At 41.8% G+C, this 13659-nt stretch overlaps 1 protein-coding gene across 11 annotated transcripts in view; it reads right to left on the reverse strand.

Moving 5' to 3' along the window:
• Window positions 1-13659, reverse strand: part of GRIN1 (glutamate ionotropic receptor NMDA type subunit 1) — a 199413-nt gene that overhangs the window by 150677 nt on the left and 35077 nt on the right. For all 11 annotated transcript variants that reach the window (XR_011023218.1, XR_011023219.1, XR_011023217.1 and 8 more), the window contains exon 3: window positions 4333-4509. Coding sequence is in view for 7 of the 11 variants with exons in the window: in XM_068248669.1 (XP_068104770.1) it covers window positions 4333-4509 (177 nt within the window). In the remaining 4 variants the exon portion in view is untranslated. The remainder of the gene's footprint in view (window positions 1-4332; window positions 4510-13659) is intronic.

Raw genomic sequence — 13659 nt, forward strand, 5'->3', positions numbered from 1 at the left:
CCTATCCAGTCACTATGTGAGAGGAGGAGTTACCAGCTCAACCGATTAGAATAAGGGAGGGGGTGTGGTGCTGCCAGATAGGGCAGCAATGTTGTTTGGACAGCAGACTCCTCTGAGTTTGTCTTTCGTTAAAAAAAAAAAAGCACATTGACTGTCAGGTGCAAATAGGAAATAAAGATATTTACAAGCTGTTTAAAAGATTGCACTTATAATGCTAGTCAAGTGAAAAGGGGAGAATAGTTTAGTACAATTTTTGCCAGGCAAGAGGCTTCAAATATATAATAGCCTTAATTTCAACAAATTATTAAAGTGGGGTGAAACCTCCTCATATGAACAGCAAAAAAAAAAAAATCACCCAATAAGAAATTACTTATTTAGCTTACCTATCCTGTTGTTTTTAGTGTTCACTGTCTTATTAAGAAGAAATGTGATATTAAAAGTAAAGAATATTTATGCTGGTTTCCATCTTAAATGTTTCTCTCTAATGCCAATATTACAGCAAATCTGCCCTTTACTTAGTTTTTTTTAACCCTCATCAGTGTTAATTTTCCCTCCCGACTGTCACAGCGTACTGTCCCTCCCACAGAAAATATCACCCAGACAACAGGTTACAGCTTGATTAAACTCTTCAGGGGTGGAGGGGGGGGGGGGGGGGTCGGGGGAGATTCAATTACTTTCTGGTCAAAGTGTCCCTATCTCATTGAAAATAGGACATCTTCTGTCATTTGCATGCTTAGATAAGACACCCAGAACAGATTTTTTTTTAAAAGGGGCGAACTATTTTAGAAAAGAAACGGGGGGAGGGGGGGCAGGATGTTGTTATTTTGTTATGCAGCTGAATTATTCATTATGTCTATACAAATAAAGTATTGTGTTTTTTAAAGGAAAAAAAGAAAGAAAGAAATAGGCTTGCATACAGTATATTTTAGGGCACTATTATTTGGCATTTTTTTTTTACATGTTACCCCTTTAAGGACAAAAGGTGGACAGCAGAGGTAACTCTGCAAAAGTATGTAAAGTATGTTATAAAAGATATATAGAGCCTGAACTACCTTAATGTCATTTTCAAGTTAGACTCAGTCACTAAGGATCTCTATAGCTGGAGAACACTGAAGGACATATATGATCCAGCTAGCCTAGACTGCCTTTTTCACTGTCTGCTAGCAGGTGGGAAATTCTGCAAACACAAATTCCCTAACCTTTCATCAGTCCTTGATAAAATCGCAAGTTTTTGAAGCCTAATAGTAGATCATTAAAAAAAATCCAGTTCAGCCAGAATAAATTCCTGTCAAATCATGTATTAGTTGAAGGAATACTATCGATTGAAACAACTTTTTTTTAATACTCTATATTAGTGTACACATTACCACTAGTGCTAGGGGCACTTTATTTATTCACCCAGGTCTCTCTCCCTCTCTCATTTCTCACACAGCTCACACATATATTTCACTGTGTCACTCACAGCATGCAGGAGACCATACCAATGCCTTACCACCATATCAATAAGGTGATAATTAAACTATGAACTGAGGAGTTCATAGCAACTCCCCTGTGCAGAGACATGGTCTAGCCCTCTGGGAGCCGTCAGTATTAGATACATTTTGTATCTAAAACTGACAGAGGATTTTACAGCTGAGAGGAACAGCTGTGTGAGGAATCAAATTGCTCCTAGTACTTGTCCTAATGTGTGCTACAACATACAGCATTTCAAAATAAATGCATACATCGATAGTATTCCTTTAAGTGTAAATATTGCGGATTGCGGATCAGTGCAAAAATGTACATTCCAACTTCCTTTTTTAGAACCTGCCAGAGTATCTTATTTTTTGGCCATTTTTTTAAGAAAAAGTATTTGAAAAATGTAAATCCCATATTGGTTGTAAACTTGCAGTGTAGCATCAAAGAAGGAGTTACCCCTTTCGAAATCTCCATCAACATTAGGACAAAAGAAATTTGAAGTGTGTTTGTAACGCCGATTAGGGTAAATCTAAAATGAAAAATCACAATTTTTCATACCTGATTTACTATGTGTACATGTTCTACCTTTTTGATTTGCCATAAAGACAATCTGTTCATACTTTATCGGCCGATCAAACATTATTACGTTATGCTTAACTTTGTGGTAGATTAAAATCTTTCACAACCACAGTTTGTAAGTATACCAAAGAAGGTGGAGGTCTTTTCAACAACATTTATCAGCTGTTTTTTTTATGCCAGATGTGTATTAACTTATCTTCATAGTAACTTTTTGTGTTACATTTTAGGACATGTTCCCACATTCACCTTCCCATATTTTTATATTTAAGTTTTATCTCATTTGTTGATAAAACTTCTTACATAATACTTGTACTAACATTTTTAGACATGTTACTCTGATTAGGTGTGTTAACTTTGATAAGGTGTGATATCTTTGATAAGGTGTGATATCTTTGATAAGGTGTGATATTTGAGTTATCACGGTTTAGTGAATCAAGCCCTTTGTGTGGATGCAAACTGTATTACTGTAATCACTATTAAAAACTGTTTTATAGGGTTTGATAAAACACTTGAAAATGTTAAGGTCACCACACAATACCAGAAAGCACCATTAAGGGGTGCTGTCAAAAAAAGCTCTGTGCAGAGAAAATATAACAACTTCAGGCTTAAACCCTTCTAATGTGTAGACACCACACAGACATTCTGTTTTTCTCCCCTTCTGTATTACTTTTTTTTAAAGTATATTCAACTAAGCTTTATGTAAAAATAAATGTTTACTGGTCTTTTATTATTTTTCTACTTTTTAATCTAATATTTTTGTGGTTCCTTTTTCTGCTTCATCTTGCAGAATGTAGCTAGTAAGACTTGAAGCAAATTGAGGGACTGAACCTTTAATTTATTTTATATAATGCAATAAGAGGAAATGGATTCACCTTCATCCATAAAAAAGCATCAACTTTCCAAGATACGTGGATCAAGACGTGGAAGTATAGAAAGTAGGCTCCATCATTTGGCAGATATAAAAGCCATCAAGTAGGCCGACAGGTTTCAGTGTGTAAGAACATTTTTTTAGTTTAATGATCCTTTAAAGTGAGCCAAGCACCATTTTTAGCACCCAGGGAATCTCAATAGCACATTTAATATGCATGGCAACAATGTGGCTCATTAAAAAAAAAAAAAAAACCTTAACTGAACATATTTTTACATATAAAAGTTTAGCAGAGGGCTTTCTTAGCCTTCTTCCGAGGCCCGCTTGACCACAGAGGTTTCAGGCATATAAGGACTAAAATCATTATTATTATTGCACACATTAGCAGAGGGCAAGCAAAAAGCTTTCATCAGCGGGGGAGGGGGGGTTGGAGATTGTACACTGTGCTTCAAAGAGTTTACTGCAAGGCACAGATATGCTATCTTCTTCACACCTTCCCCTAGGTAAATCATGGACAGCTAGAAGGAATGAAAAAGTGGTACTTGGTTCCCTTTAAGAAACCAGACAAAGAGACAAATCCCATCATTTTAGGAAATGTTAGGCTGCCTGGCCCGTGCAGAATTTTAGCGCTTCTAAAAACATGACAACAGGAATGTAATTATTATGTCATCATCCTATCTTCCTATCTCTAGTTTTAAAGTAAGAGGCCCAATCTAATGTCCGTAAAATATGTGTTTAGCGTTTGCAGTGTGCAGGCGGTGTTTGACAGCAGCAGCATGATAAACATTTCAAACTTCTACTGAAATTTTGGTAGATCCCTAATTTGGTACGTTGCATCTTCTCCAGGAGCTGGGCAGCTAGCAGGGTTTCAATCTATCGCATGAGCCATGGCAGCAAAGCAGTGCTTAGCGCGTGTCAGATGGAGATGTGGGCGGATGTTGATGTCACAGCGGTAGGAGCTCGGGGAGAAGTTGCACTGTACAAGTGGCACAAAAAACATTCAATTTAGTCATCGTTAGCCAATTCAAACCAAGCTGCTGCTCTAGCGCCTGACGGTGGTGAGTGCCTACCATCTCCATTGCCCACTTCCTGTCTAGATTATTTCTCTGCTTCCCTTTTGTGTTACCGTTAGATTTGCAAAGCTCCAGGCTATTCCCTTTTTATCGATTGATTTACACGAAGGAGATTCTGGCCCTCGGCAAAGCATGTGAGATGAAACTAGTACAACGGTTTGTCTGGTGCTAGTGACACACTCTAGATGTTTCAGCAATATGTTCGTCAATGTTTACGATGAAAAGAGAGATATGTTTTAACATACAAATAATCTATACATATAACAATCTAAAGGGGAATGTTAACTGGTTATCACGAAATAAAGAAATATAAAAGATTAAAATAAAAACTCATGGTGATGTCTCCATACTGACCTTGGATTCCTTCTCTTCTAAAAGGGTCTCCAGTTTCTTCTGGGCTGCTCGACCCTCGTGGTCATCACTCACAATGAGAATGACGTGGTTCCAACCAAACAGGCGCATCATCTCAAACCAGACCAGCGCCTGATGGGAGTATGGTGGGACAGTGCGTAGGAAGGACAGGTGAATACTCTGGAAATGAAGAATGTAAGTGTTGGATGATATTTTTATTTTATTGAAAAAATTGCATGAAAGTAAAATATATACTATGCTCATAAAGTATACACAGGCTCTTGTCTCAATTCAAAATAAAACCTAAAATAGAACAAGGCAAATAGCAATCAGAATTGTGACAGAAATGTACAGAAGTAAAGTGGTGAACAGGACAACGTTTTTATGGGTCAAATATGATAGCCAGTACAGCACGGCTTGCTTCCTCTCCTCTCTGGGTTTAGCTGGTGGGTAGGTCAATCAAGTACGACCATGTAACACTTCAAGTAGGTATAACAAATGCCTGACTACATTTTCCTGTAGTCCTGCATTAATGCTCCCCAGTCTGATTTTTAAAAAAAGTGAACCAAAATAGCTTTGAAAAATGGATTCCTCATGCAGGCAAGTCAGAGTGTTACATGGCATTTAGAAAGTTGCTTTACTGGCCACAAGCAATTAATCTTTAACAGTGGGAGGAGGTGGGCTGGTCATGCAGTGGCGGCGCCAGGGGGGTGCTTGGGGGTGCTCAAGCACCCCCTAAATTTGTCCAAGAACCCCCAAAGCACCCCCTGGCGTGAACTGACTTCAGGTCATCTAAGATGCCTAGTCAGTTCACAGCGGCAGCCCGGAGCAGCAGGCAGGGCTATGGTAAGATGGCTGCCCGAAGCCCTGCTCTGCAGACTTGGAGTCTGCACTGCAGGGCTTCGGGCGGCCATTTTCCCGTAGCCCTGCTCACCGGGTGATGCAGGCTGCTGCAGGAAGGAAGAGGATCGTGGGAGCTGAGCTGCGCGCCACAAGGGGTCGGGAGAGGAGGAGGTCGGAACAGGAGGTCTTCTGACTAGGTGAGTAAATGGGGTTTTCTTTTTCAGGTGGTGCTGCTGATTGTGGTCAGAACTGCTGAGCATTGTGCATATTGGGGTCAGATCTGCTGAGCATTGTGCATATTGGAGTCATATCTGCTGAGCATTGTGCATATTGGGGTCAGATCTGCTGAGAATTGTACATATTTGGGTCATATCTGATAAGGATTGTGCATATTGGGGTCATATCTGATAACGATTGTGCATATTGGGGTCATATCTGATAAGGATTGTGCATATTGGGGTCATAGCTGATAACGGTTGTGCATATTGGGGTCATATCTGATAACGATTGTGCATATTGGGGTCAAGTCTGATAACGATTGTGCATATTGGGGTCATATCTGATAACGATTGTGCATATTGGGGTCATATCTTATAACGGTTGTGCATATTGGGGTCATATCTGATAACTATTGTGCATATTGGGGTCATTGAACATGTTTTTTGTTCAAATCTGCTCACATTACGTGTATTTTCTTGAGAAAACCTGCACAATTATGTGAATTTTCTGGGGAAAGGGTCACCAAAACTTGGGCCCTCTGTCTTTGCGTTGCACTTTTAAAGGGAACCCGAGGTGAGAATAATATTGAGGCTGCCATATTTATCTCCTTTTAAGTAATACCAGCTGCCTGGCTGCCGTGTTGGTCCTCTGTCTCTAATTCTTTCAACCATAGACCCTGAACAAGCATGCAGCAGGTCAGGGGTTTCTGACAATATTGTCAGAACTGACAAGATTAGTTGCATGCTTGTATCTGGTGTAATTCAGTTCACTACTGCAGCCAATAGATCAGCAGGGCTGTCAGGCAACTAGAATTGTTTAAAAGGAAATAAATATGGCAGCCATCATATCACTCTCACCCTGGGTTCACTTTAAATTACAGTTAGCCCCGCCCTCATCCGGTCATGACCACGCCCATTTTTTCAAGTGTCAGCTCCCCCGGAAATTGGTCCAGCACCTGCATAGCACCCCCTAAAAAAATTCCTGGAGCCGACACTGTGGTCATATGATCTGCTTTGTGATTGGGCAGGAACTTTCAGTCTCCTGGCATAAAGGAGCTACTGGATACCGCCTGATGGATTCCAGACAGCTAGTGTGGAGTGCAATGCTAACCAATACAAATTTACTACCATATTTAATATCATACTATTTTCTAGTTGAACTTGACAGATGTCTTTTGCCAGCCAAACTAATTATGTAACTATGTATAAGCAAAGGCTTCTAGTGATGGCTTCAAGTAAATTACAGGGTTTGGCCGGAAAACCAGTTTGTGAAAGTTTTCAGTGAAACACAAACAATAACCTAGAAGGCCTCTTAACACCATGTCAGTGAATGCCATGTGCCCTGAGGAGGAAATGTGTTGCATAATAATAACTCAAGCCCTCAACTAATCCATTGCTTTTCTGCTACATGTTAGGCCTCATTCATACTCGGGTGCGTTTAGTCCCCGATTTGCACACTAGCGATCAGCAATGTGCTGCTGCACAAGTAATCCTGTGGGATTCCTGACACTGCCGCAACTGCGGTGCGGTTACGATTTCTGATGATCACAAACATGCTGCCCGTAGCATTTTCCTTGCGATCAGTTATTCTGAGAAGGGATGAGCATACATACATTTTCAGAATTTCCTGGTCCTGAGTCTCAAATTTTAACATTCTGATCTATGAGCAACTTCACCATGACTTTTGCCTTGACACATGGCACTCCCTCACACTGGATATTAACCACTTTAGTGGTAATCCCGAGTCAGGCTTGGGATGGAAATCTGCAGCTCAGAGTGGTAATCCCATGCTTTAGTAAGTTTATATGCAGGAGCTGCTGGAGATCTCTCTGTGGTATGTGTTTTTTTCTTGTATTTAGGGTCTAAAAACTTGTGAAAAAAATGCACGGCTTTTAAACCTTAAATCTGGAAATAATCATAACACTAGGGAGGTTAAACAGATTATCACTAAATTGCAGTCGAATTGGGTAAAGAAGTTGCTCTTGGAGGACATTTTGCTGTCATTCCACACTCACGGCTGTGTTCTTGAGCTGAATTATGAATGTGCTCGCTCCCTTGGATGACAAGTAACCCCACACATGGATTGTTTTGGATTGTTTCTGGATTCTTCCCTGATGGCACAACAGCATCATAGTAGAGTTCTGTTTTTCCGTTCTGAATAATCAATTTTCCAGATGTCTAAAACAGTGGAAAGGGGAATTCATCACAGATTGTAAGTTTGTACCAGTATTTTGCTGATCAATCCTTGTACTTCTTGCAGAATTTCAGCCTGTCCTTCTTGGAATGGAGTTGCTTCTCTGCTGCCCTTCTTGACACAAACCATTGTCCAAGAGTCTTGGACACTGCCAATATTGAGCAAGCTGTGCGCTGGTGACAACAACATTATTCTGTATCTGACTCCTCAGAAGTGGATGGTCCTGGCACTTGCCGAACACTCTTGGACATCCTGAAACCTTCTTATTTGCGATTCAACCTCTCACCTTGAAGTTCTTCATGATCCAGTACATTGATCTTTCAATGCAATATTCTTATCAGCAATGTCCTTGGTCACATCTTCACTTGTCTCCTATGATATGACTGTATTGAAATGAAGTCAGCTGGTCATTTTGTGCCAGAGCCAAGCAAAAGTTTTTCTGATAAAGTTAACTTTTTTTAGCTAGACATTTTTTCTTCTGTCTCTATTTTAAGTAAAACTAAAGCCAGCAGATTTTTTTTTAAGATACTTACCTATGAAGAAGGTAGCCTCTGGAACCAGTCCTCTCTCCATGCCTTAAAGTTATTCAATCATTATTACATCTTGAGGAGTCCATGGACTACTCTGAAAGCACTCGCTGTGACGGATTCGCCTGAGTCAGATGAGCACCTCACATGAAAGTACGTGCACAAAGGCGTGCTGTGGAATTCCCCTTTTACATTTTAGTTTTACTTAAAAGGAAGTGTTTCTGTCAGGAGTTAGAGATGACAATTCAGAGCTTTCTACAGGAAATGTAGTGTTTACCATAAAAGTGGCCTTTAAAATAAGCAGGCTAATTTTCTGATACGGAGTTCACACAAAAAACTGATAGCAAGTCAGTAAATAGGCCTATCATAAAACACTAACTGTCAAAGCACCATCTCCCATGTCCTATCCACAGGAAAATGTCCTGTAATTCACCCCTACTACAGTGGTGTGAAAAACTATTTGCCCCCTTCCTGATTTCTTATTCTTTTGCATGTTTGTCACACTTAAATGTTTCTGCTCATCAAAAACCGTTAACTATTAGTCAAAGATAACCTAATTGAACACAAAATGCAGTTTTAAATGATGGTTTAAGGCGGCTTGTACTCGTTGCTTGTAACCGTGCTTAAATAAACTACCTCTTGCTTTGGAGTGCCGGAGTCCGTCTTCTTCATTCGTCAATGTTTTTATTATTTAGTGAGAAAAAAAAACTCCAAATCTACATGGCCCTGTGTGAAAAAGTGATTGCCCCCCCCCCCCTTGTTAAAAAATAGCTTAAAGGTGGTTTATTACACCTGAGTTCAATTTCTGTAGTCACCCCCAGGCCTGATTACTGCCACACCTGTTGCAATCATGAAATCACTTAAATAGGAGCTATCTGACACAGAGAAGTAGACCAAAAGCACCTCAAAAGCTAGACATCATGCCAAGATCCAAAGAAATTCAGGAACAAATGAGAACAAAAGTACTGTAATTGAAATCTATCAGTCTGGTAAAGGTTATAAAGCCATTTCTAAAGCTTTGGGACTCCAGCAAACCACAGTGAGAGCCATTATCCACAAATGGCAAACACATGGAACAGTGAAGAACCTTCCCAGGAGTGGCCGGCCGACCAAAATTACCCCAAGAGCGCAAAGAAAACTCATCCGAGAGGCCACAAAAGACCCCAGGACAACATCTAAAGAACTGCAGGCCTCACTTGCCTCAATTAAGGTCAGTGTTCACGACTCCACCATAAGAAAGAGACTGGGCAAAAATGGCCTGCATGGCAGATATCCAAGGCGCAAACCACTTTTAAGCAAAAAGAACATTAAGGCTCGTCTCAATTTTGCTAAAAAAAAACATCTCAATGATTGCCAAGACTTTTGGGAAAATACCTTGTGGACCGACGAGACAAAAGTTGAACTTTTTGGAAGGTGCGTGTCCCGTTACATCTGGTGTAGAAGTAACACAGCATTTCAGCAGAAGAACATCATACCAACAGTAAAATATGGTAGTGGTAGTGTGATGGTCTGGGGTTGTTTTGCTGCTTCAGGACCTGGAAGGCATGCTGTGATAGATGGAATCATGAATTCTACTGTCTGCCAAAAAATCCTGAAGGAGAATGTCCAGCCATCTGTTCGTCAACTCAAGCTGAAGCGATCTTGGGTGCTGCAGCAGGACAATGACCCAAAACACACCAGTAAATCCACCTCTGAATGGCTGAAGAAAAACAAAATGAAGACTTTGGAGAGGCCTAGTCAAAGTCCTGACCTGAATCCTATTGAGATGTTCTGGCATGACCTTAAAAGGCAGTTCATGCTAGAAAACCCTCAAATAAAGCTGATTTACAACAATTCTGCAAAGATGAGAGGGCCAAAATTCCTCCAGAGCACTGTAAAAGACTCGTTGCAAGTTATCGCAAATGCTTGATTGCAGTTATTGCTGCTAAGGGTGGCCCAACCAGTTATTAGGTTCAGGGGGCAATTTCTTTTTCACACAGGCCATGTAGGTTTTGAGGTTTTTTTTCTCACTAAATAATAAAAAACATCATTTAAAACTGCATTTTGTGTTCAATTATGTTATCTTTGACTAATAGTTAACGGTTTTTGATGAGCAGAAACATTTAAGTGCGACAAACATGCAAAAGAATAAGAAATCAAGAAGAGGGCAAATAGTTTTTCAAACCACTGTATATTTAATTCAGCATTGTGACATAATTTGAGGAATATTTTGAAGAAACATGGCGGCAGCAGGCAGGGAATAATATGCCAAGGTCTATACACCTTTCAAGAGGTTAATGATTCTTCTAGCTGGTCCACAGCTTGAGATATGGATCCCCTACACAGGGAATATGGTAGACCAGGCATGATTGGTATCAAATTCTTAACGACTGCCTAATGCCGATAGGCATCGGCAGGTCGAAGTGGTATTTTCCATGTCAGTTCACGGAGGGCGTCTCCGTGAACAGCCTGCGAGCCTCCGATCGTGGCTCACAGGCTAATTGTAAACACGGGGAAGAAATCCTCTGTATTTACATCTGCTGCTGTCGCCGGGGATCGCCGCCATCTGAATGGCTAAAGCCTATTGGAGGCGGTACAGGATGGATCGCCGTCCTGTGCTGCCCAGAGCCAGAGCGAGAGGGAGGGAAGGAGAGGGAGGGAGAAATATTGCTGCGGAGGGGGGCTTTGAGGAGCCCCCCCCGCTCGGCCACACAGAGCGGCAGCGATCAGACCCCCCCAGCAGGACATCCCTCTAGTGGGGAGAAAAGGGGGGAAGTCTGATCGCCCTGAAACAATCACGATCTGTGCTGCGGGCTGGAGAGCTGTTAATGTCATAGCTGTATGTTAATCCAAGTTTCATAGATATGCACTTAATAGATATAAGGTGACACTAATGTTTCATAAGACCAATGTAATACAGATGAACAGAGTTACCCTTTAACATTAGACTCAGATTCTCTTATTGCAGAAATGCTGTAGTCAAGAGCTAGTACTGTGTGTGAATTCTTATCTTTCAGGAATGTGTAACAGATATGATGCGCCTGGCACTGCAAAACTCCCATCGTAGGATGCTTCAATTCCCACAAGCTAAAATCTTGAAAGTATCCTTGAGAGAATGGACTCCGTGATGAAAACAATACCAGGTGTTATGCTATGGGAAACCTCCACCCCTTCTGTGCAAAGAAGAAAAAACTCTTAGAGACATGCATTTATTATTGGACACGTAAAACTACATCATGCCTACGTACTTTGGGGTATAAGAGCCAATGCACGGCGGAAGTGAAGCCAGAAACCTTAACTGCCTGAATCCTTTTACTAGGCTCACTTGGTTTCTCGCATGTATACATGTGATATTTTTGAATAAAGCCATATCTTGTTTTTCTTTTCATCTCCTGACGTATTTTTGAAATCTTGGTGTAATGGTAAGAAAGTGACTTCCACATTATGGTCCTTCGAAGCGGGATCGATTCTGTTTCGCCTGGGGTACGTCTCTGAAATATGGGGGTGATGATCCCAGTCATCCCAACAAAATAAGTCCTCCAGGGTGAAAAATTCCCTGTAAACAGGGGCAAATTTTCAGAGTACTATACCCAGATGGGACGGAACTCGAATCCAAGAACCAGGATTTCAGGAGATGCTTTGAAGAGCAGAGGGCTTTACTTTTTTTGGTGTGTTTGTGTGTAAATGTGTGGCCGGCCACGGATTGAGCGGATTACATTGATTGTCAACACTGAGAGCTATCAAGGTGCATCAAAAAAGTAAGTAGATATTTGATTTTATTCAAGTACTGCATGACAGTTCAGTTAGCTGGGTATACCTGTGATCTGTAAAAAAGCTGACAATTTTACCAATTGTCAGTCGTGGTGTCTGCGAAGTGGAATAGATCCTCAGTGACCGGATGAGGAGATACAGCGGATACCAGGCAATAGCCACAGGGCAAACATAATCCAGGGCTCATAGTGCAAGCCGAATTTAATCCAGGGCTACCATAGCCGGGTTAGATTCAGGGCTTAAGTGCAAGCCGGATAAAAGCCATGGTTATCATCACTGATTTGCTAGGCTGGGTAGTAATTCTCGTAAAGCGCGCCCGAGTTACAGCGGCATTCAGTGAAGCGTACTATTCAGCAAGTCGGCCCCAGCACAGTATCGGTACACTGGGGGGCAGCGGCGGCTGAGCAGTTATATCATAGGAAACAGATCACAGGTACCCCGGAATAGAATTGTCAGGCAGGATGGGGCAAAATGCAACTAAAGCTCAACTTCTCCGTGCAACGGATGATGAACTTCTCATGCACCGTAAAGACCCCCGTTTGACAGAGAAATGCGAGGTCTGGCATGAGATGTTCAAATTCCCGGGCCATTTGCACCCAAAACAATGCAGGGCATTGATAAAGGCTATAGAGGAGAGAAGTAAAGGGAAATTGACTTTGCAGAATAAATATGGTTTGCAATTGGCGAGAGAATGGCGAGATGAAGCTGACAAGCGTAAGAGGGAACTGTGTTCCTTTTATTTTGGAAAGAAAGCGAGTGATTTGGAGGGTTAATATGGTCACAGTGTGACTGTGCAGGATGTTGAGAGTGAGAGTGAAAGTGAAAGTGGAGATGTGCTTGGAGCTGAGGCTGGAGCAGCACAAAGGCTGAGGCAGAGATCCCAATCCCCTCAGCAGGGTTCAGATCATAAGTCAGGACATCCAGCTCGCTCCTTAAGTACAGGAAACATCAGTGAGCCCACTAAGTCCAAATCTGTTAATAGACAAACTGAGGTGACAACGTCTGATAGACAGTTGCGGGAACGAAGAACCTCAGGAGCCCGAGGCAGAACATCCTCAGCCTCGGGCATCAAACAGGAGGTTGATCAGTTAGCTGTGACAAAGGGAGATCTGAGAGTAAGTGCAAATAGTGAAGAACAGCCATCTCAGACCCCGCCGAAATATACCAACATTTACCCACCGCTTCCACACCCTCAACTTCCTTCCTATAATCCAGGTGCCATCTTTATGCAACCGATGGCAGCCATGTCACAGCTCCCGGGTTCTGCCCTATTACCTTACCCATCTTCCACCACATTGTGACAGCCAGCAGTGACCATTTCAGTGCCTACTGAAAAGTGCAACCCTGAACCCGCAATGCAAATGCCTATGATAGAGCTCCCAAACGGAGCAGGGCAAACCATACATGTTTACAGACCCTGGACAGAGGACGACATGTTGAATGCAATTAAGACTATACCTAGCCCGAGAGAGGATGTGGTTGAATGTGTTAAACAACTGACTGAGTTGAGGCGGAGTTTTTAAGCTGACTGCCACTGAATGTGAGAGAGTTGTGAGAAGAGTCTGTGGTACTGGATGGGTTAATATCAAGGGTAATTGGAGTGCATGGGGGCCTGGACGACTTGCGACTGACCCGCCAGCAGAGTTGGGTTGGGAAAGCACAACCTTAACCACCAGGTGGGATGAATTGATCCAACGAATGATAACATTTTATAAGATCACCCCAGATTTTACCAAGCTTTCTACGATTTCCCAGAAAGCAAACGAAAGTGTGGATGATCTGGTTGCACGGGTCATGG

The sequence above is a fragment of the Hyperolius riggenbachi genome, chromosome 8 (genome assembly GCF_040937935.1).
Source record: "Hyperolius riggenbachi isolate aHypRig1 chromosome 8, aHypRig1.pri, whole genome shotgun sequence".
Classification (NCBI taxonomy): domain Eukaryota; kingdom Metazoa; phylum Chordata; class Amphibia; order Anura; family Hyperoliidae; genus Hyperolius; species Hyperolius riggenbachi.